Source organism: Alligator sinensis, unplaced genomic scaffold (genome assembly GCF_000455745.1).
Source record: "Alligator sinensis unplaced genomic scaffold, ASM45574v1 scaffold696_3, whole genome shotgun sequence".
Classification (NCBI taxonomy): domain Eukaryota; kingdom Metazoa; phylum Chordata; order Crocodylia; family Alligatoridae; genus Alligator; species Alligator sinensis.
In genome coordinates this window covers 158,930-182,635 of record NW_005842505.1, presented here as the reverse complement: position 1 = coordinate 182,635, position 23,706 = coordinate 158,930, and the positions used below count along the sequence as shown (strand labels likewise).

At 41.0% G+C, this 23,706-nt stretch overlaps 1 protein-coding gene across 1 annotated transcript in view; it reads right to left on the bottom strand.

The window, feature by feature from the left end:
• Positions 1 to 23,706, bottom strand: part of LOC102383727 (inositol 1,4,5-trisphosphate receptor type 2-like) — a gene marked incomplete at its 5' end in the record, with an annotated part of 223,793 nt that overhangs the window by 43,753 nt on the left and 156,334 nt on the right. Inside the window, 6 exon segments of the mRNA XM_014523564.2 lie at positions 2,641 to 2,836; positions 6,519 to 6,683; positions 8,887 to 9,062; positions 12,450 to 12,575; positions 16,818 to 17,010; positions 18,975 to 19,082. Of these exon segments, the coding sequence (XP_014379050.2) occupies positions 2,641 to 2,836; positions 6,519 to 6,683; positions 8,887 to 9,062; positions 12,450 to 12,575; positions 16,818 to 17,010; positions 18,975 to 19,082 (964 nt within the window).

The window sequence follows — 23,706 nt, the reverse complement described above, 5'->3', positions numbered from 1 at the left end:
AGCAGTAGCCCCAACTGCCAGGCTGCTGCAGTGGGTAGAGGGTGCAGGGAACTCTCTGGGCTGCTTCAGCAGTCCAGCTGGCACAAGGGATAGTGTCCCCAGGTACCAACTGGCTGGGCCCCAGAAGCTCCTGAGAGCTACTAGCCCTGAGCTACTTGTCAGGGAGGCTTTTTATACTGCTGGGGCCAGGACAGGGCAGCTTTTTATACTGCTGGGGACAGCACAGGTGCTGGCCCTGGGCTCTAGCTCCTCCTGGATACAGATCCAGGAGGAGCCAGGCAGGGTTATTTTGCCCCAAGTGGCACAATTTGATCCACAACAAAGTGTATGTCTGAGCACGTGCGCTGAAGCAAAAAGCCCTGGCTCAAATTTGCACTGCCTGTATTTGAGCTGCTGCAAGTGCATGTGTTTGCATGTGTGGACCCACCCCATGGGATGTAACACAAGGATTTCCTAATGTAGACCAGCAGCAATGATCTAGGGGCCCTTTTTCTTTGCTTAGATCTGTCTACGTGAGGAACTGTCCTGCCAACCCTTCCCAATCCCACCAAACCCCCAACAGATCTGGCATCCCTGATCCCATATAACCAACCTGAACCTGACAGCCCTTAATCCCCCTCCCAATCATGGATGCAACTGGGGCTGCTGCCTCTACCTCCTGGCCCTGCAGACTCATCTGTGCCTTGGCGCTTGCTGTTTTGAGTCCCAGCTGCTCTGTGTGCTCCTGCCCCCTTGGGCACTCCCAGCCTCCACAGATTCCCATGATAGGGAGGTCCCCAGGCCTGCTGCGTACTGCCTGCAGAGGTGGGTCCTCATGCCTGGCCACCCCTGTATGAGGTGGCCTTGTACTGCAAGGCAGGAGGGATGCAGCACCCACCCTCCTTCTGGTCATCACCTGCCAGGCTCTTACCACATGGGGCTACCCACCAGAACTGCATCATGGTCTGTAGCCTGAAAAACTGCAGTTTGGGACAATTGGGGGTTGGCCCAGGAGTTCCCAAGGGGGTGGGAGTATGTGGACCAGCCAGGGCTCAGGACAGCAAGTGCTATGGTGCAGGGTAGTCTTCATACGGGTGGGAGGTAGGGGCAGCAGCCCCAGCTAGATGAATGATCAGGGACGGTGGTGGTTGGCAGGATCAGGAAGAGTTTCATGGGATCAGAGATGCCAGATCTGTGGGGAGTTTGGTGAAGTTTGGGTGGGTTGGCAGGACAGCTCCACACTTAGACTGATCCAAGCAAAAGGAACAGGGCCCCTAAGTCATTTCTGCTGGTCTACACTAGGAACTCCTTGTGCTACCTCCCATGAAATCTGCTTATTTAATCCCTGAGGTAACTCCTCACTTTGTTTTTATCAGTTAGTAAAGTCTGCACGTAGGTGAACTATTGGTATGTTTATTTTAAACCCATTTACAGTATTTAAAGTTGGTATTTTTTGGTTCCCTGCATTTTGAATTAATGAGGTTTTCCTGGTCCAAGGGACCAGAAAACAGTTTGGAATTTCAAAGTAGATGCATTTCAAATTATCCACGTGGTAAGGCATACAAAAACTCATCCTTCTGGCTGGGGAGTGAAAATAGCTTCAAGGTATCTAACATTTTGAACTATCTAATATTGAATTAATGAGGTTTTACTGTATCCAGTTAACCTATCATCCAGTATCACCAGTATATTTTTTTGACTAGATGCTCAGTGCAGAAAGCCAGAGAAAATGTTCCAGGTCAGAAAAATCTGTTAAGTACCCAACAAAGGACATGCAGAAACATGGGAACTGCCACTCTGGATCAGACCACTGGTCAACTGTGTCTCCAACAGTGGCCGCAATTGCCTTTTGAAATCAAACTTCAAATTCTTGGTCTAAGCTAAAACATTTGCATGACTTTTACAGTTAATGTAAGCCAACTCAGCTTTATTATGTTCTCCAAAAGTAGAAAACAAGGAGAGTTCAAGAAATTTGTCAGATGCTTTCCTTTTGGCTCACATATATCAACAAAATAGATTTATTAATACTTCACCTTTGACATATGCAGAGCCCTGAAGCAGCTTAGAGCTTTGTTTGAATGCATTCAGTTTTGAAATAATAAAATCACAAATATTTGACTGGCATACAGAGTATATAAAGAATGGGCAGGGACCTATGAGCTACTGAGTGAGTTTTAGTAGGTATGAGGTGTTTGGTGAATTAATAACAAGATGGCCCTTATTCTCCACAGATGAACCCTAACTTAATTGAAGTTAGTGGAAAAATTCTCCCAGATTTCAGTGGGGCCAGAGCTTTGCCTTAAATGTACTGTGTATTGAAGTTCAATTGCCTTAACAAAAGTTCCAGAAAGATTCCTATCAGGAGAGGTAGATTTTATAATTGGGTGATTTTTTAAAATCAAATCCATACATTTACTAAACTTGTTATAATTGTATACACTGTCATAATGAAATACACATAAAGCAATACATCCTATATTTATGGCTCAATAAAAAGGCTGTATTTAACATTCTATGACTTTCCTAATGAGTGAAAAGTGTATAACATTTTTTTAAAAATTCAACATGAATTTGAAGAGAAAACAGGAAAAAAAAAGCAATTAAATTTGTTGGTGAGAAGGAAGTTTGAGAAGGATGTTGATGTGAAGGTGAAAGCCATACCTGCAGCAGGAGTTCTGTTTTTCAGTCTGTCTACCTCCATGGTGAAGTCATCCTTTAAGAACAGGAAACCAATGATTGAGAAGAGGTAGACTAGGATAAGAGCTAGCACTGCAGTGAGGATAATGGAGCGACCATTTCGTGTAACACTTTTTATAACATTTAGCAAAGTCTCCTCTCTGTACACCAAATCGAACAGCTAGGGAAAAAACAAGACAGAGACAGATGAATGAAGGCAATGCAATATAGAAATGTGACATGAGAACACAACCCCAGTTTGGGAATTAAACCTAAGGCCTATTCTGACCCCAGATACATAAGTATAAAACTTCTATTGACTGCAGTGGGCACTCTGCATGCCTACATGGAAAGAGAATGTGGCATATGATTTTAAACTTTATTAGTGCATCTTAGAGTGACACCCAGAATTTAGAGGACTAGAATATGTTATGTATGGCTCTGGTCTAGACTGGCAATATCCAGAATCAACACCCAACTGGTTGTTGAAATTGGTTACTATATCTGCAGTAGAACAAACCAAATCCCAGATTTGAACATCTCTAGGTTATGGAGAAGTCTAAATGTAAATTCATATTTTTCAGGTTGGCCCCATCACTTACATGTACACACGCGCGCGTGCGCGCGCGCGCGCACACACACACACACACACACACACACAGATCTGAGCTCCAAATCCTGCATTTGCATAGGAGTAATTTGGATTGGCTGGAACTGGCTGAGTAGTTCCTATAAGCTTATAGGACTCATAGTTAAAGTTACTCATTTATGAAGGCAATTGCAGGATCAGGGCTGCAAACATTGTAAGAAAAAAGGAAAATTAATCGTATAACATTTGAAAAGTACATTCTTATTTATATATAACATTTGAAAAGTATATTCTTATTTATCTGACACCATGTGCTTTCCTGATTTTGATGACAAAACCCTAAAGATACAATGAATACCATATTTACTTGACTATAAGATGACCCTGAATAAAAGACACCACATCAATAATTAAATTTGGTATATGCAAAATGTATACATTTGTTACAATTTTGCAGGTATGGAATCTAATTATTGGAGGTTTGCCTAAAATTTATCCCCCTCCCACTGCTATAGCAGGGAAAATAACTGTGCGTGTGTGGGGGGTGGGGGTTAGGTAGCCCTCTGGGCCTCAACTTCTACATCCTCTTTCCCCCTTACAGTCAGGTTCTGGTCTCCCTGAGCACATGGAAGTAAGGGGCAAATATGAGAAGACTGACCTTGGGATAAACATAGAGGCAAATTACTATGGGTATCTATAGACTTAGTTCATCCAGAATTGATGCAGTTTACCGTTTTTGAAATTGCTTCAAGTTTCAGCAGTTTTACGCCTACTTATATATAGCACAAATTATGCATATTAGCCCAAAAGCCCCATGATTTACCATAGAATTAATTGGGCTGGTCCCCAGCAGAGTCAACAGCATTTCAAGCCATGGTAATCCCACACCTCTGCACTGCCCAAGTATGCACATGTATTCCAAATATCACCCCTAAAGGATCCATGTGCTAATTAGCCCCCAACTCATGACTGGAAGTGGGTGTTCTTGTCACAAGTCCTCGGATCCTCCAAAAATGTATATGAAGATGAGGCACAGGACAACCTGGTCCAGCTCTACCTCATGGAGGGCAGGGACATACTAATCATATGAGACAGGCTGAGAGAGGGCGCAACAAAGGGATTCTGGATTAACTGTTTGGGGCCCCGTTTTGTGATGTTTACCAGACATTTAAGGCTGGTGAAGAAACATGAATCACTGGAAATAAGAAAGACTAGAAGAGTCTGCTGCAGGAGAGAAGAGGAAGTTAAACTGTATTCACTGTAGTGGCTGCCTCTGACTTGAAAAAGAGTTGGTGCTGAGTGGGGCTGAGAGGAATGGGCACTATCACATATCTTATTAGATGAGTTATACTATTCTATGCTTGTGGTAGGTTCCCAATCAGTATGTTTCCCCAGCATGGGCTATGTATTTTACAGTCATGCTCAGTGTGGACTGCACTTAATCAGCTTCACACTTGACTTCCATTACTGAGCATATGCTGATTTTGGCAGCTTTTTAATAACAGACAATATATTTAAGGAGGTTTCCTTGTATGCAAATGTAAGATGAGGAGCTATCTTATATCTGAGTAAATATGGCAATAATAATGATAATAAATGCATTAAAATAGTCTTTTTTATTCTACAGTGTTATTTATGTTTTATAGCTCCTTGGGCTTTGTTTCCAATATGTATAGTTTTATATCAAAACACACAAATCACAGATATAAAATGGTGCATACTAATTTATCAAGATGGCCCATAGTAAACTGTATTAATCACACTGCATAATTTTCTGAAATCCACACCCTTGTGAGGGAATTAATTATGAAGAAAATAAGGAAAGAAAACTATTTTTCATTCCATTCTAGATTAAGCTTAAAATGAGAAACAAAAATAAGAGTTTTTAATATTTCTGCTACAAAGTGAATGTGTGTAAGCAATTAGGGAATGTTTTCAATTACAAGGAATCATGGACATTTGTCACTCAAAAACAGCCACTGAAAAAACTTAGTTGCATATTAGCATTTCTTAAGTTTTTTCACACTGTGAACTATAGCTGAAGATAGAGATCTCCTTAAGCACACTGAAGGAATAATAGATTCTCTGGGGATATATATTTTTAAGCCAGGCAGCAATTAGTGAGAGATTCCTGCTAATTTTAAAGGGAGTCCTGTGGCTAACACACTGAGTAAAATCCTGTCCTGACTGAAATCAATGACAGTTTTGCAACTGACTTCAGTAGGACCAAGGATTTCACCCAGAGAGTCCGTGCCAAATCTTGAGAATTTATAAAACAGAACCTCATTATAGGCACAGCACCACTTCTGTTGATTTCAGTAACACCTGGACAAGTGTTGGTCAGCACAGATTTAGCCTATGAAATCCTGACTCCAACAGGAATTTTGCCATAGTAAGGATGGAAGCCTGCTAACTGTAGTGTAGAAAGCAAGCTCTGCACAAAACACAGTAATTATTGGACATAATCTTGATTGTTCAGGAAACTGAAAGGAATACTATACTGAGTATAATGGAAAGTAAAAGCCATTTAACTGTACAAGATTGTATATAATCTCTCCAGAAGGTCTGTGCACTACAGAATAAAATGAAAGTGATTAAAAAATACTTAAGAACAGCAAAGAGGGTTTTTAAGGCTGTTCAGCTTGAAGGGAACAGTTAGATGACTTTCAAGATTATGTTTTATATAGAGTTACTTTGAATTCACCTGCATCCTATTATAAAAGGAATTGCATGCAAGTAACTGAACTTGAAAGAACTGAAAGAAGTACTCATTTAAAATGCTGAATCTGCAGGTAGATGGCAGATGCACCCCACCCCTCACCAATAGTGAAACAAGTTGTTGTTATTAATCATATTTACTATGGCAGCATCTACAGACAAAGTGAGATCAGGACCTCATGGCACCAGCATTGAAATCCCACTGTGGTGCAGTAGTAGACACTGTCTGTACTCAGCCACTTAGAATATAAATAGACAAGATGGAGATTGGGGTAGGGGAAAGCATACCGCATACACATGTAATGTTGGCAATGGCTGGGGCAAAGAGCAGGCTGTTTGATGTTTTTTTGGAAAGGATCATATAGGCTTTCACAGATACTAAGTCCTAAAGGAAATGAATTCCAATGAAAAGAGTATTCCTAAGAGGTAGCAGCACAATAGTTTGCTAAAAATACTTATGATTTGGCATGATTGTAAGAAAGAAATCAGACAGCTGCATGCTTAACGGTAATTTCTATTTTTTCAAAGTATTCCCCACACAAAGACACATACTTACCAAGAAACTGTAGAAGAATTCATGCACGCACAGACCCAGCATGCAAACCAAGACATAGGCTACATGATAGAGGAAGGCCATGTCCATAATGACTGCTCTGTAGCCACGTGTGAATGTTCCACGGTTTCCAACAAAACTCACCAAAAATACTATTTTGTTACAAAGCTGTGGGGGATGACAAGGTTAGAATCACTACATTGAAATAATATTATATATTACTTGCATCATTGTACCTACATGCCCTAGTCATGGGCCAAAACTCCACTGTGTTAGGATCTGCATAAGCACAATGAAAAAATATGGCCCCTAATTAAACAGCTTTTCCGAAGTCAAGAGAAAAGTGGAAACTGCACTAGCAGCCTGAACAGCTGTGTTGTGCCAAAGCAATTACAAAACCATTTTCTCAGCTTTTCTTTTCATTTCATTCCAGTTGCTCATATGGACACCACACACAACAACCTGTTATGCCATGCATGACATGTGTAGTACCTGAAACAACATCAGTTCCTGTGCCACTTTGATTATGCAGCTAAATAATGTTAGTGTCTAGATGTAATATATAGAACACCTAGGTTGGCCTGCAACATCTGAGATAGTCTTGTTTAGTTAAGATGACAGCTCAAAAGGGTTCCCTCACCTACAGTGCATATATTATGGCATCAGATGTATGCAACAAACGTGGGCCTATACTTTTGACTTCAAAAGGAAACCAGGGAAGTGAGATTTTTTAAACCATAGCTAAAATCATGGTTTATTTTGAGAACTGAAGTCCTAAGTTTGATCCAATTCCAATGCAGTAAATCTCCCATTTCCTCCACTAGGTAAAGGATCAAGTCCCTGCTGTATATAATATACACTCAGATTAAAGGTACTATATCTTAGTATTGCATACAGAGCCAGTTTTTGATTGTGATATATTTTGAGCATATGGGCTAAGTACAGACATTCAAAAGCCCAAGGCAGAATCAAGCTAAGCTACACAGTTTTCTGTAAGTGGTGTAGTATACATCAGTAGCAAACAGAACACACTCGGGCTGTGTGAAGCTTCAGGTGCTGATTTGATTCAGAGGAGATTCGGCCTGATTCAGTGGCTGAATCTTCAAACCCAAATCAAAACAGGAGACCAATAAAAAGGTCCAAATTGATTCGAAGCTCTCCAAATCAATTCAGAAAAGATTTGGAGAGCTTTGGAGAGCTTCAGAGATTCGGACAGTCCACACTTGCTGCCACAAGGAGCTGGATGCAGATTCCAGCAAACTGAAGTAGTGGGCGGAGTGGGGGGGCTGAAAGAGGGGGAAGGGGACCATAGGGGGACCCCAGCCAAGCCCCATCCCCTGCCTGCTCCCCCAGACCTCCTGAGTGCCCCCCAACCCCTGCCTGCTCTCTCAGCCCTGTCAATGACTGCCCTGCCCGGTCCCAGTGTCCCGGCTCTTTAAAAAAAAGAAAAGCCCTGCACTCACCAGATGCTGCAGCTGCTGTTGGGGCTTCTGAGGCCTTGCGGCGGAGCCCCCACGCAGCATGGGGCAGTGGGCATCACCACCGCCGCCCCCCCACCACCAACCCTGCCTCCTGGGAGGAGCTGGTGAGTGCAGGGGGGTTTTTTGTTTGTTTTTTTTTTGCTTTTTAAGAGCTGGGATGCTGGGACCGGGCAGGGCAGCCATTGATGGGGCTGGGAGAGCGGGCAGCGGATAAGGCCTGTTTGATTTGGAGATTCGGCTGATCTGGTGGTGACTGAATCTCTGAATCAAATTCAGCTGAATCATTTTGAGACAGTGATTCGAATCATTGAATAAAATCACCGTCCCCTGAATTGGCCAAATCCGAAGCGAATACTAGCTGCTTCGCACAGGCCTAGAACACACATTCGCCCTTTGATAACAGAGGCAAATCTTAGACCAGGTTCCACCATTTTTAAATCAATCTGTGTGCCAAGCTTCTATTCTGTTACAGGTATAGACTGGTTTGCATGCCAAATTTCTGTTCTGTTTTGGATACAGACCAGTTTCTGACCAGTAAAAATGTAATGTCTGTACTCCGGCATGGTGTACATTGAGAACAGCTCCATTGAAGTGAATGGAGCTGTCCTGGATATTTGTCAGATACCACACAGTCTATTGTTTATTATAGAGCTCTTGATTCTATACTTTCCCGTCCAGAATTTATACAAGAATCCATAGCAATACCCCTTTAACAACCCTTTGCCTACCACTGTAACTAAACAAAGTTCTGTTATTATTTGAAGAATTTCTCAGGTATTCCTTTCCTTAATTATAGAGCAGCTAAGGATTAATGCCAACACCATGATAACATTATCTAAGGGCAAACTGAAGAGTTATTAAAGGCAACTGATGCATGCTTCTGTACTTACATTAGCAGCACCAAGAAGTATCAATGTTGGCCCAAGCCCTATTGTGTATATAGACCTGAGAATTACAGATATTAGAAATGGTCGAATACCAACAGGCTTGGAGAAGAAAAACAGCACTGCTGTGCAGACTGCCACTGCTATCCAGAGGAGGACTGAAAACAATGGAGAAAGTGTACCTACACAGGGAAGAGAAAGAAATTTTGGAAAATCAGTTTTGCATTACAGTTCATTCTTTTGCTAATTCATCTAACAAATAGAACAACTTGTGCAATATTATTTCTGACTGTAACTTACCCTGATCATAGCAGGAGATATTGTTGCCATATTCTAATTAATTATACTCAGGTAATAACAGGAGTAAATAATAAAGTTGCCATTAAATCTGAGCATTTTTCAGGTGAGATGGTTTACCCATCTGATGTAAAGTTTTGCCAGTTGGCTCTTTTCTGCAGAGCTCATCAGGATACTTCACTACTTTTTTTGTGATGGTCTAAATACAAAAAACTCCACTATGCCCCAACATGAATGTTCAGCTATTTGGAGCTGTGTCACTCTACTACGCTAACTTTTCATGCTGCCAAGTACATAGCCAGCCTGGGAAAGATAGTGGTGCCTGGGGAAAGGTATATGGAGACGAAGATCATACCCAGCTCAGCAATGAAACCATGCATATCTATCTGGCAGCAGATACACGGGCCCGTGATATCACTAGGATTATAAAATTGTGGGATTAGAAAACTTTCAGAGCTCAGGGTATTTATATTTTGGCAATCAGATCAAGCTCAGCTCTGTATAAATTTTTCATTCCAACAAGAATGGAGAAACTTCAAGTGGACCCTTAAAAAAAATCCAAACTTGATTTTCAGGTCTCCAAAAAACTCTAGGTCCAAAGCACTTCACATGTCTTTTATCAAGTCATTCTTCTTCCCTTCCTCAAGGTCAATAGATTTCATTTAATGAGACTCGCATCAATAGCATGTACAGACATGCACAGTGGAGGCAAGGAGCCTGTCAGAAAAGTGATTTCACTTGGTTCATGTGATACAGGAATTGCAGAACTATATTAAAAGGCAGCATTCTTGGGATGATTAGATCAGCTCAAGCACCTCAGACGTGAATATAGGCTGATTTTCCTCAGGAAGAAGAGGGGTGGGAGACGGATAGTGAAACAAACTGCCTCTTGAGTTCCATTGGACAGGGGAGCGCAGGAGGAAAAGAGCTTGTCTGCCTTATGACTTTTCTAATCCCTTTTGCTCACACCTACGTTTATTGTTTATAAACCTTTATTACAACTATGAGTGCTAGGAATGATGGGATTTAGAATGCTGAATTGCACTATTACTGAAATCACTTGGTTATTGGGCTTCTTAACTAAGACTATACAACCTGCAGCACAAAATGAGTTTTAAAACCTGTTGGTGTTAGAGCATTTAACACGCTGTAAAACTCTCAGATTAGGCAAATACTTATTAGTTTAAAAGTTTTGTTTTTAACTCTTTGTTTCTTCTCTATTTTATGATCAGATATGCATGTATTTTAAATTAATTGGTATTTATGACATTGAGTACTAAGGATAGTAAATCTTACCTTGCTAAAACAAGCATAAGTCACCTTATCACAAGTTTCCCTCCAGAATGCTTCTGGTGTGCATGCACTCTGACCATCTCAGGGGGTAAAAGGGTAGTTCAGTCTCCATGCTGTGCCCCTTTAATCCTTTACCTCTCTATTACCCAGCCAACAAGAATGTCTGCTAGCAGTACTGTAGTGAGGGAGAGGCAAATGGGACAACTGCTGCAGGCGCCAAAGTGAAGGGGTGGCAACAGGTGAATCATGAGTAAATATTTTGTTATAAACATTTTGAAAAATTTTGGCTGATGTGGCTGATAAATACTGCATGCATGCATGCAGCCGCAATGTGCACATGGCCAGCCCAGCAGCTTAGAGAGCACCGTCCAGCTAGTGAGTCTTTTGTGGAGGAAAAGGGGCAGGGGGACAGAAGGGGCATGGGGGATGCAGATTGAAGCCCCTCACTGGTGAGGGAGGAGGAAGGCTCGGACCTGGGTGGGCAGCAGCTGCCCCAGTCAGGGTGCAGGACAGAGTCATGAGCAGCTTGTCTGGTGGGGAGTGAGGGAAAATGGAGGTAGCTTCCACCACTGCGTGCACCCCGGGCAAGCGGGGGGGTTTCCCCCCAGATCTGTGCATGGGGAGAGAGCGGGCTGCCATTGCGGGCTTGCCCCGGGCGCCAAAATTCCTTGCTATGGCACTGCCTGTTAGTGCCAATTTGTGGCAGTGATATTTGTGAAGAGCACATGTATCTGCTAGAAACTGGACTGCTTCCACCAACTTAGTTCACATGAGTCATCAGTTGGAGGTGACTTTCAGTCACATTACTAACTGGGCTGGACCTGACCCAGTGACCCTGAGGTGAATGGTTCTCTAGCTTATTACCAATCTCCCAAGTCATCCAGTCCCCTTTATTCCTATTAAGCATGTTTAAGATACTTCCTGTTTATATTGTACATTGATTTGCTGGACTATATTAGTGAATATACAGAATAATTCAGCCTTAGATACTCCACTAAAAGTAAATGGGACTAGTAATGTAATATAATAATTGCACACACATGACAGTCAGTCAGAAAGTAATTTCTCATATTTCTTTCTCAGCCAAATATTATTAAAAAATATTAAACTTTGTGCAGAAAATGTTTACATCATTGCTGAACACAACTGTATTTCAACATAGTCTCCTGTGTCAGTGGCCTTTTTCCACTGATAAACAAGGACATGTTTCCTGACATAACCAAAGTCCTTGTCCTTCCATATAAAAATATATGGGAAAGTACTTTTAGAGGGGTATCTAAGGCTGAATCATCTTGTAGTTCCTAAGATCTATGATGAAGCAGAGCCATAATTACTCACTTTAAATACGTCATTCGTTTTTTCATCTTGTATGCTTATATTTTGCCACTGATATGTTAACTTTTCCCAATGAGCAAAGCAGTTGGAAACTGGCAAACTAAATGGATTTCAGATCATCCCATTCCCTGTCTGGCCCTCTTACCTGGCCACTCAACATTTTCTGAGTCTTTCAAAGGAATGCAGACCTTTAACTGGCTACGGTCTTAGAGGTGAAGTAAAATCTTTCACTTTTATAAAAAAAAATATAAGGTTGGGGGAAAAGAAAGTAATTTTTTTTTTTTTACACAAACTTCTGATTACTTTGCCTGTATTGCAATTTTTTTTCTATTCTTAATATGAGTGTATTGACTTGCATAGTGCCAGAAGCCTGTCGGAACTTTTCTGCTACGCTGCTCAAAATCACCTTCCTCTTCAAGGGACTGATACCAAATATGACATTAGCCATTCTACAACAACTTTGGTTGGGGCTGGTTTGCCCTTTTATTGCACCATGAATTTGCTGAATGTGTGGCATGTTGCAATTTATTATGTGATTAGCATGATAATTGCACAATAAATGCAATGTCTGCCAGGGTCCTGAGAGCTAAAAATGTTTACAATTAAAAAAAAAGAAGGAAAAAGTAGGATGGAATAGCACTTGCCTTCATCTCCATCATCTCCAAAGGGGTAGAAGAGAGCAACTGCTAAGTTGATGAACACAGCCAGGTTGAAGGAAATGCTCCCCCAGAGAGAGATATGTCTAGAGAACCAGAACAGAGCTGGATTATCTAGGAAGAAGAGCAAAGCAGTATTGAAAAATGAAAAGAACGTACATGAGTTTAATGAGTAACAGCTCCAAGAAAACAAGGCAGGTGACTTAAGGAAGAAAAATTAAGTAAATGGTTAAAAAAAAAGAATCCCTAATGGGATAAAAAACAGACATTTTAAATAGTTTAATGGTCATATTATGGCATTTTCACAGCAGTTTTAATCCAGAAGAACACCAGAACACTTCATTTCAAATAACTGTCTTAATAATGGGAGTTTGCATTTGGTGGGAGAGGGGAATCCAGGTGATTAAATAGCAATTAGTACTCTGCACACATCAGTGGGTGGAGAGAAAGAAATTTTCCTAGAAAAATTAAAACACATCCCCCTCTCTCTCATTGAAATTAGAATTGACATTTATGTCTTCAGAGACCTCAATACTATGTTTTTCTCCCTCCAAAGTTCAGCTACTCAATTTACCTGAAGGAGACGGGAAGAGTTAACCTTTAAAATGATCAAATATATGGATCTGGAGAATCTAGATATATCACGTGTGATACAACCTAACACTAACTAAATTGTTTTTTACTACATTTTTAAAATGCTTACAATGCCACAACTTAAGTCAGGAACCTATTGTGCTAGGTGCTGTACAAACGCATAGAAAGAGTCCCTGTCCCCAAGAGCTTACCAGCTAAATAGACAAAACTGACAATGCATTGGAGAGAGAAGAGACAGGTGAGTGATCTGCCCAAGTTGCTAAACAAGCCAGTGAAAGAGCCAGAAATACAATCTAAGTCTGTTCTGTACCAGTCTAGGATACAACATATAGAATGACAACTCCTTGCTATATAAATCAATATTTAAAAGAAAAGCATTTAAACAGTTGTATTTAAAATATGCTGCCTAGCTTGTGACAGAGCAGCTTCAGTGCTCCGTCACTTTAAGGGCCGAAGCAGCCAGCCGCCAGGTGTCTGACTAGGGTGGCCATTTTGGAGAGCTCTGGTATAAGAGCAGAACAGTCTTGTTGGAGAGACCCAGAAGGCAACACTGGGCTGAGCTGCTCCTGAAAAACTTCGGAGGTAAGGGTGAGGCTATGCGGAAGGAGGAGGCCTCACTGGTCCTGGACATGACCTGAAACTGTACCATGCTGGGACAGCAAGGCCTGGTGGTCCTGACTGTGGTGGGGAAGGGCCACTTAAATACCAGGCTTGAGAACCATCCCAGTGTAAGGTGGGTTGGAGCAACTAAACCCCTGCCCTCACCTTAGGGTGAGTATGTTAACCAGAGTTGTGGGCCAGGCTCACCAGTGCCTATGGGAGTGTTCAACCCTGTGCCTGATGAGAGGGTGGAGTAGTGTGACCCTGGGACAGGGCAGAGTTAAGAGGCCTTGAGAGGGGGCGAAGAGTGTGTCCCCAGCGAAGAAGGGGTGGAGTAGTGGCCCGGTGAGGGGAGTGGGGGCAAAGTTGGCCCACAGTTCTGCAAGTCACCTAGCGTTTGCTCAGCTGATGGTAGTGGGAGATGCCCAAAAGACTGCGTACCTGCTGGTCAAGGTGAGAAGAGATAAACCTGATGGCCCTCTGGGGTCACTCAAAGGGAGCAAGGGTGGGGTGTGTGTGGCCCAAGGGGGTGGTATGAGAGAGACCCATGGCAGGTGGTGTGACAGCCCTGGTGAGAGCAGGGGGAAATGAAAGAGGCCCTGGTGAGAGGGGGGTGGTACATGTGTGGGCCAGAATGGGGCAGTAAGCAAGGGGCCTAACTGTGCAGCGAGTTTGGTCTGGTCATCTGTGAGGCATGGGACATGTGTAGGGGTGGCTGGAGCATGTACATCAGGCCCTTGACATCAGGGCGGATTGAAGGACAGCCTCCCACCTATTAACATAAAAAAAGTTGGAGATCAAGGCGTGGCAGGCGAAAGAGGCTGGCGGTTAGCCCAAAGACAAAGGAGCAGGCTGGTCTTCTGACCAGGTTGTGAGCTGGCTCCTTTCTGTCACATAGCTATTTGAAGATCGATCATAACTTTCTATTAACTAGTTAAAGATCTGTAGATAGAGATAGGCTTTTCTCTGTGGCTTTAGGGGACAGGACTAGGAGCAATGACCTCAAGATGCAGCGGATGACATTTAGGTTGGAGATTAGGAGGAACTTTTTGACTACGAGGTTGGTTAAGCATTGGAACAAGCTACTTAGACAAGTTTTGGAATCTCCATCCTTGGAAGTTTTCAAGAGCAGGTTAGACTGACACTTGGCTGAGATGGTCTAGTCAGGGATGACCCTACCTTGAGCAGGGGGCTAGACTAGATGACCTTGTGAGGTCCCTTCTAGTCCTACTGTCCTCTGAATTTCCTGCAAACAGGAAAGATGCATCCTTGGGTTTCCTACACCTTTCTGTTTCCTGTTGGCCTGCAGATGCTCTCAGACTTTTTCCCTGTAAATGAGGGTATACTTCTGTAAAAAGAAAAACTTTTCAAACTAAATGCGTTTGTCTCAGGGCCAATTCAGTTTTAATTAACCACAGTTAGAGTCAGTTCAGACTAAACATCCAGATTTCACTTGTGATAAACTTGTGCTGCTGACTTCTGGAATTTTAAGATGTTGCACATAACATACTCTAGTTTAAAGCAAAACAGCACTGTGTGATAACAGTGACTCAGACACTGGGTTAGAGAAGGAACACTGCTTGAATTCGTATTGTATTTTAATTATATTGTATTATATTGTATTCTCATTACATATTTCACAAATGAAAGGAAATGAAGGGGAATTACTTTCTGAATAAAAAACCAAAACATATCTGCTCTTGCTTACAGCACTATACAAGTCAGATCCCCTATTTAGAATGGAGTTAGCCTTGTGTGTTAGTGTGTGTTTTAACTAACCCAGTTCTGCATTGTTAGCACAGTAATCATTCCAGAATAAAATGCGTGCACAGGGAACTATTCTAGAATAGCATATTCCGTAACCACCATTCTGGTTTATTTCTCTATGTAGACAAGGGCTCACACTGACATCAACATAAGTAGGACTGAATTTCACAATGAAATCTTCTCACTGTTTCTGAAAATAGACATAACATCTACAAATTACACTCTGGGAAATGAAACACAAAAACTGAAGTCAATGTTTTCATAGTGGCAGAAGCTTCAAATTAAATCATTCCTCTCTGGCTACCCAAACCCCTGCTGCGTTGACTATATATGGTATTCTCTGCTTCCTTCCTAATCGGTAGTGTAATGTTACCGTGAGCCCTTAAACAGCTGCTGCATCCTACCTCAGAGGCATCTGCATTTTCATGATAGGTGAAGCAATCTCTTCCTCTCTCCCTCCCCATATATATCACTTCTTTATCTCTCAGGAGTGTTGTGAAGCGTAATTAGTTAGTAGGTTTGATTTACCCCCACACGTGCCCGGGGCAGCAATATGCAGCTAGTAGAGGCTCCTGTGACAGAGGAGGGACTCCGAGCCTATGACACGACAGCCAGGAGTCTATCTTCTGCATCCTCTGTGAATTCCAACAGCAGGGAGCAGTTTTTAACTCCTATATGTGGCTTCTAAAAGAGGCACCCATTGAACCAGTCAATTCAATGCAACAACTAATTGCATCCCCCGGATGTTCTGGCCATGCCCTTCTCTAACCAACCCAGGAAGATCTGTGCCCTCCAGCAGAATGACAGTGGCAAGCAGCTTGAGAAGGTATGCCCCCACTGCAGAATTTTTGCCCACCAAAGAAAAATGGACTGGATTTTTGCTCAAGTTTGTTTTAAACTGACTGAGCTCCACTGTGACTTTATGGGGGGGTTGCACCAATTTATACCAGCTAAAGGGCTAGTTGTAGATATTCTCAATAAAACATTCCCAAGCTTTTCAATGTTCAGTTAGGGGCCTGTAAACTTCAAGTATGAGGTAATATTTTTTTCTTTATTTTTTAATATTAGGGGCCAATATTCCCCTTAGCATAAGTGGTGCAACTCTTTTGAGGTTAATGGAGTTATTCACTTTTAGTCCATCACTTAATTTAGCTTTTAGGGCTCAAGCAATCATATTTAAAATATTGTTTTAATTAGTGATTTTTCCATATGTAGGTCTCCTTTTGGAGTCTTGCAAGTATTTCTAGTGACCTGAGCAATAAGGCTCAGAAAAAAAATTCTTATTGTAAGATCAGGGTGACAGAAAAGAAAAATAAATTAAAATGGAAAATATCTGCATGGGTGATTTATATGTTTGAAATACCACATGCCAGTTCTTAAAACTCTAGTACTTACTTCTAATTTTTTTCTGCCATTTCATTTCATTGTACAGATCCTCTGTCTGCTGAAAGAAGTCATTCACTTTGCTCCCTTGTTCATCTCTCTCTGTTGTATTGAATACACGACTTTTAGATTCTCGAGTGAGGAATTCACAGATATTTGGGACAGGAAAAACTATTTGTTCCATAGTCCTATCATGACGAACAATCTGTTAATACAAATGTGTGTATTGTTCAGGTACAGAGACTTGTCAAACAGTTCATGATTCCCTTATTACTTGGAGCTTCCTTTACATTACAAGGTAATGTATAATTAAGTTCAATAATATGTTAATTACAGTGAAACACTGGATGAAAATACCTAAACATACAATTTATAGTAAAACTGTGCTTTTGTTCTCAAACACTGCCTAAAAAAAGGTTAGTGATATGCCTCAAGGAAAAAAATGGGATCCAAACAGTCTCAAATTTTGTGGATGTTTTAACTTTGAACAGGTAACAAATATGTACATCTAACTACTGAACATCTGGATACAGAACTTCGCTTTGTAGTGGGTACCTATTGCTATAATGATGTATATCATGGAGGTGACTACATGAAACCAGCACCTTGTTACACATAGCAGCTAAAATTCACAAGAACCGGGTACTTATTTAATGAAGCCAAGGCTTTGCTATTATTAGCATTTTGGAAGCAACAGAGTTATATGAGAATAAGCTGGATTCTATTCCACCTCAGTGCATCATCAAAATTCTTTCCTGATTCTGTCTGTGGAGTCTATGTGAAGTAATGGGCAGAAAACCCATCTTGGCTCTTAGATCCAATGTTTGTAGAGCAAGCAGTTAGAAAAAAAATTACTTTCAAACTGAACAAGATGGATAATGATCAGAAGTTGAATACATCTAGAACTCTGCAATGGGCCCAGGCCTGCTACTGAAACAGTTTACTTTTTTAAATATTTTTTTTCTACATACTTTTACCTAAAAGATGGGTGACACATATTTGTGTCTGCCTGTTAATACATATTTTCATGCTGCAAATTCTCAAGGAGAGCTGGCCCTTTGAGAGAACTCTAGGGGTTTTACCTGTGACTAATTTACCTCTAAATCCAGGAGTTGTGGTGGGAGCATGCGACTAGGAACTGGACTAGCTGCTGGGGTGGAATAAAAGGGCAACCTGAGGTTTATCGGGTGAGAGACTTAAAGAAAAAGAAAGTTATGTGAGCTTCTCTACATAACATGTGAGACCTCTAGGGAGCAGAAAGATAACAACAGGAGGCCCAGGGTCAGAAATCTCCTTGGTAGTGGGCTCCCCAAAAAAGGCTTTTGGAAATGGTGGGCATTAGGAACCAGGATTGGAAAGAACTATCCAGGCTCAGCAGAGCCTGGAAGGAATTTAAAAACAGCTGAAGAGGACTGGTTTTATTTAAGTTGATGTTGAATTGTGATTTTTTTAAAATAAAAACCAGGCCCTGAGAGGTGTTTGACATGTGTGAGCCTATGTACGACCACACCATACTGTGATCACCCTTATTAACCCATTTTGCCTTAGATGAATAGTCTCCAAAGGACAGCCAGATGAACCTGTTGTATGAATCCCCTTACAACTGCCAGCCTTGAACTACACCTCTTCTTCTATTGCCAAAGGCACAAAATATCTTTCAATATGTGGATGCATTTTACATTATGAAAAGGAGATGATTAACCAGACCAGCCTTGCTCTTTTAAACACAACTTTTAAGAACCGCCACTCCATTTCAAAAACTTATTTGCACTGCAGCCAAAGTTTTCATGTGATCAGTAAACTTCAATGGCTTCAGAAGTAGGATTTATTTATTTGAGTGATTCACTGTGGAAGGTTATTCTTGTCGCTAAGACACTGCTGCTATTCACAGTCATTATTTCCTTGACAAAAAATGTTCCGCATCATGCAGGGATGCTACTGTAAAACAATTGTTTGAAATACAGCAAGCCAATCTGAAAGTATGTGTGGGCCCTTATTTCTCCGCATCACCCAATATCATGTTATTCAGTTTTTTTCCTTTCAGAAATAATCTACACCATTTAAATAAACTTTGTTGTTCAAAAGAAATCTAAAAGGAAACTATATACACAGTAGGAAATAAATGTGCCTCAGGCTACAATATTTTCTTTTCGGTGAGCAACCCTCTACCTCAATCTGTGCTGTGTGATTGGCATAGTACTTCAAGGCTTCATCCCCTTCATCTGGATCAGACCCTGGCTTCAGCATCTGCTGTAATGTTTTATTGTGTCGAGCCAACTAGAAAAAGAAAAATATTCAATTTATTTCCTGTTGCTACATCTTAAGATTTACCATCTCTGCTTCACACACACACACACACACACACACACACACACACACACACACACACACACACACACATCCTTGCTCAACCCACTGGGACTCTTTGCATAGACAATGAGAAAAATGTAAGTTGATGACAACAATATAAATTTAGTGTTATAAAGCCAGGAGCGAGTCTGCAGCTCAGATTTAAGAATGCCAACTTTTGCCAGCAGAGCAGACATGGTATTGGAGGATTTTGCACAGATATCCACAGGTTTGGGTAAAAGACCTACTCAATTAAGTTTCTCTGTAAAATCAGTATACCTCTGTTAGTCTCACTTTTCCAAATTAAGTAATTACATTCCGCAAATCTTAATTTCCTCCATGATTTCAAATGAATGAAATATGTTGCAATAGGCAGTTGTACGGGGTGGTTGGGCATGTTTAATAACTGATATATTACTACCCCAGAGCAGGCTGCATTTCAGCACTAGACAAAATGACTCCTATAAAGTGTATATAATCTATAAAATAATGTATGTCTTGTTTGATATTAAATAAAAGTGGGTTATTATTGAAATACAACAGTGAAGAATTTCATGAAGTTACAGTGTAAGTCCCAGCACAATGAGAAACACAGACTTAATGAAAAAAAATACCTGATGCACTGCTAAGGAAGACAGTCAATTACAGAAACAATCAGAATGCCACCTACCTCAGATACAGTGTTTGTATACCTACACTTCAAAGCATATTTTACAAGAAGACAACAGTACTATTATTCCCATTTTATGGATGCAAAAACTGGCACAGAGCCAGGAACAGGTCGCCTGAGTCCCACTTTGGTGTCTTTTCAGTGAGTCACAAAAGGCTGGACTCAATGACAGCGAACCTTACTGCTCACACAGATACAACTAAGGCTCTGAACTAGTAATGATCCCCATGGAGTATAATTTGGAACTCCAACTAAATGCCAAGGCTATAAGATCAGTGCTATAAGGAATGGCAATGGTCAATTCTAGCAGTCACATATGACTAGGCAGTGGATATAGAGGGCTACAGGCTCTATAGGAAGGATTCGGTTGGAAAGAAGAGTAGAGGGGTGGCCTTCTATGATTCTATGAAATGAGATCCCCCGGCTAATTATGTAATGGTTTAAAACACTTCTGCATTCAATTTTAATATTTTTAAATATATCCCCATGTTCATATACAATAAGAAAGGGGAAATAAAAGCACACAGGTCAACTTCATTATACAGCATATCATTCTGTATACCACTGTCATGTCCTCTTGCATTTGTCTCTCAAAATTAAACAACCCCATCCCTTCAATCTCTCCTCAGACAGACATCTCACCATGATTCCAATCATGTTTGTTGTGTATTATTAAACACCTTCTATTTTCATCTATATTTTCTTTGAGATAAAGTGAACAAAACTGGAGAGAGAGAGAGAGTGTGCGTAACACTGCTTTAAGTGATGAATGAATCTCAGTAGAGGCAAATATAAGCCAATTTTCATCTTTCTATAATATAGAGGAACTTTTTCTGCATATTGACCATTTTCTTCTAATGTCAACTATTAACAGTTGTATCTCTATAATAGAAAGCCAGTTGGAAATTCGTTTGTAGTTTCTTAGAGCTGGTTTCCTGGTGTTAAAAATGATGCTGCTTTGCAACATCAAATATGCTGCCACCATCCATTCCATAGATGAAGAAATGCCTATTGCCATAAAAAAAGTTTAATTTCTAAATAAATTAGAACTTACACAGGCTCTTGCCAACCAGGTGAAGCAGATTTTCCTTTAATTTTATGTGTTTCATTTCTATCTTTTCATACTTTATATTGTAAATGTAGCCTTTGATATGTACCAATAACTGAAGTTCAGTTTCATCACAAAATTATTTGGATTAGAAGGGACTTTCTATTCCCTCCTCTCTATTATGACAGAATTGATTGTTTTATATCCAGCCATCCCTTGATAGATCTGCCATCAACTGTAGCCTGGAATATCCCTGGTGATGGCAAGGGATCTAGATCAACAAGTTGGGCACCATAAGAAAATTAGCAGGTCATTGTTGATTTTGAAAGAAGCCGTCTCAAAACCAATTAAATTTTTTTGTATATTTCCTTACCAGCTCATGTTCATGTGAAGAGCTGCATTCTCTGCAAACCTGGCCAAGACATCACTATATTTTATCTAACCTGTCAGGTGTCAAACTGATAGTGCAGGAACTACCTTTTTGTTCTCTGCTTGCATGGTTGCACCAGCTGAAGTAGGTACTGTTCCTGGATTAGATCTCCCAGGTGTTATTGCCATTCAGGTCATACACACTACTGATGATATTTGTGACTTAGCAGTCAAGGTATAGCAGCCTACAGAGCTGTACCAGTTCAGATCTCAAGTGTAGACAAGGTGAGGCAGGAAGTGCACCAGCTGGATTGACCTCTGATTAGAATTAGGGGAAATTCAACTAGTGCAAACTACGTTTTTTATTGCCTACCATTTTATTTACAGAGACAGTTTGCAGCCTACTGTCCATTAAATAGTGGTGGATATCCACAGAGAGCAAGGCCCAACATAAGCCTGGATGAGCCAAATGCCCTGAATAATAGATTTGGTGTTGCCATGAATAACAATATGAGAAAACGGTGATATAATTTAATGCATGCACAGTCCCAAAGTACAAGATAATAAAGTTTATTATAACAAAATGAATAAACTTACAGCAAGAACAATTATCTGCCATGGTCCAATTTGAGTCAGGAACCAAAAATAGGAGACAGAATAATGGTAAGATACAACAGAACTGTTGCTTCAGCAAACAGAACACTTTCTACAGCTCTACTTCCATGCCTCTGCATTTGTGATAGAAAGAATTTAGAGACCAGATGTGAAATGTGCTCCTTGCCAGCAGACCCTTTTGCCTGTGCAGAGCCTTTTTAGGATCAAAGCTATAATAATGAAAGTGACAAAAGTGAGAATCTAAAGAAAAGAGAGCTTTATTTTGGTATAAAGTTGTGGTACAAAGCATTAGTAATATATTGTAGATGACCATATGGAGTGTGATCAAATAGGTATTTTTCATCTGTGTGCTTGTAATGAAATACATTTCCAAAGTATGGGATACATTTTCCTGGGAGGCAACAAAGGAAGAGTAGGTAGAGGGGCAGTGCACTGAGAAACCTGACCATTGACCTAATATTGGAGTTTGCAGAGAGTCTGATACAACAGCTCTGAGATTTAAACTGTTGCATTGTTTCAACTGAGATGCTAGTGATATTAATTTAAATGTCAACTTGTTAACTATTTCACTGTCTGTTAAAGCACATGAAGAGGAGACATAGTATCATGTTATGATGAAAATCAATGATTCCCAAAAAGAAAAAGCTGTCTAACTGATGATGACTAAAGCTTTAACAAGTTGCAGGAAGGACCACTGGTTATTATGCTGTAGGGTTCTTGGTTTCTGAAAGAGTGGAAAACACTGACGAAAATCTTAGTACAAAATGTGTAACACTGAAAGATTTAGGAGAGATCAGAAGGAAAGATTACATCAGTACAGAAATGGTAGAGACAAATGACAAAACTAAACACATAACATGGTATTTCTTTTACTTCTTCACAAAGTGTTTATAAAATCAGATTCTCTTGTCCATTTAGATTCCAAACATGATCAGTGATGTGGAAAAACATGAGAAGCATTTTTTTAGCATTGACAAAGTATGTGTTTCTCCCAGGCTCTTTGCTTTTTAAATCAAGATTTCTTTGAAAACAAATATAGTTACTCTAACGTTATCCGCCAAGGAATAATTATCCTTTACTGGTCTGGGATACAAGATTGTCTTTCAGAAGAAATGCATGTTGAAAAAAAGCTTATGAAAAAGGTATTCCAGAACTGAATTTTTGTTTTGTTTTTACAATTTTTTTTAGTAAAACATGAACACTTCCTATGATGCTTCCAGCTGAAATCCAGACATCTGGCTGCACAAGACTGAATCACCCCTGACAGTTTTTCCTGTTAAAGCAAGGACCCTTTCATTTTCTGCTTAGCAAAGGATCGAGGAAAAAAGAGGCAGCAGGACAGTAAAGAAACCCAAGAGATAAAGGATTGAAAAAAGAGCCAAGAGAGCAGAAAACAGCTGGAGTACTGCGTCCAGCTGGAGTACTGCGTCCAGTTCTGGGAGTCACACTTTAAGAGGGATGTGGACAGCATCGAGAGCGTCCAGAGGAGGGCCACTCGCATGATCACGGGACAGCAGGGAAGGTCATATGAGGAAAGGTTACGGGACCTGAACCTGTTCAGCCTCCAGAAGAGAAGGCTGAGGGGGGATCTTGTGGCCTGCTATAAACTAGTCAGGGGGGATCAACAGGCACTGGGGGAGTCCCTGTTCCCCCAGGCGCTGCCAGGAGTGACCAGGAATAACGGTCACAAGCTGGCGGAGGGAAGGTTTAAGTTGGACATCAGGAGGTGCTACTTCACGGTCAGGGCGGCTAGGGTCTGGAACCAGCTTCCAAGTGAGGTGGTGCAGGCTCCCACCCTGGGGGTTTTTAAGAGGAGGTTAGATGACCATCTTGCTGGGGTCGTTTGACCC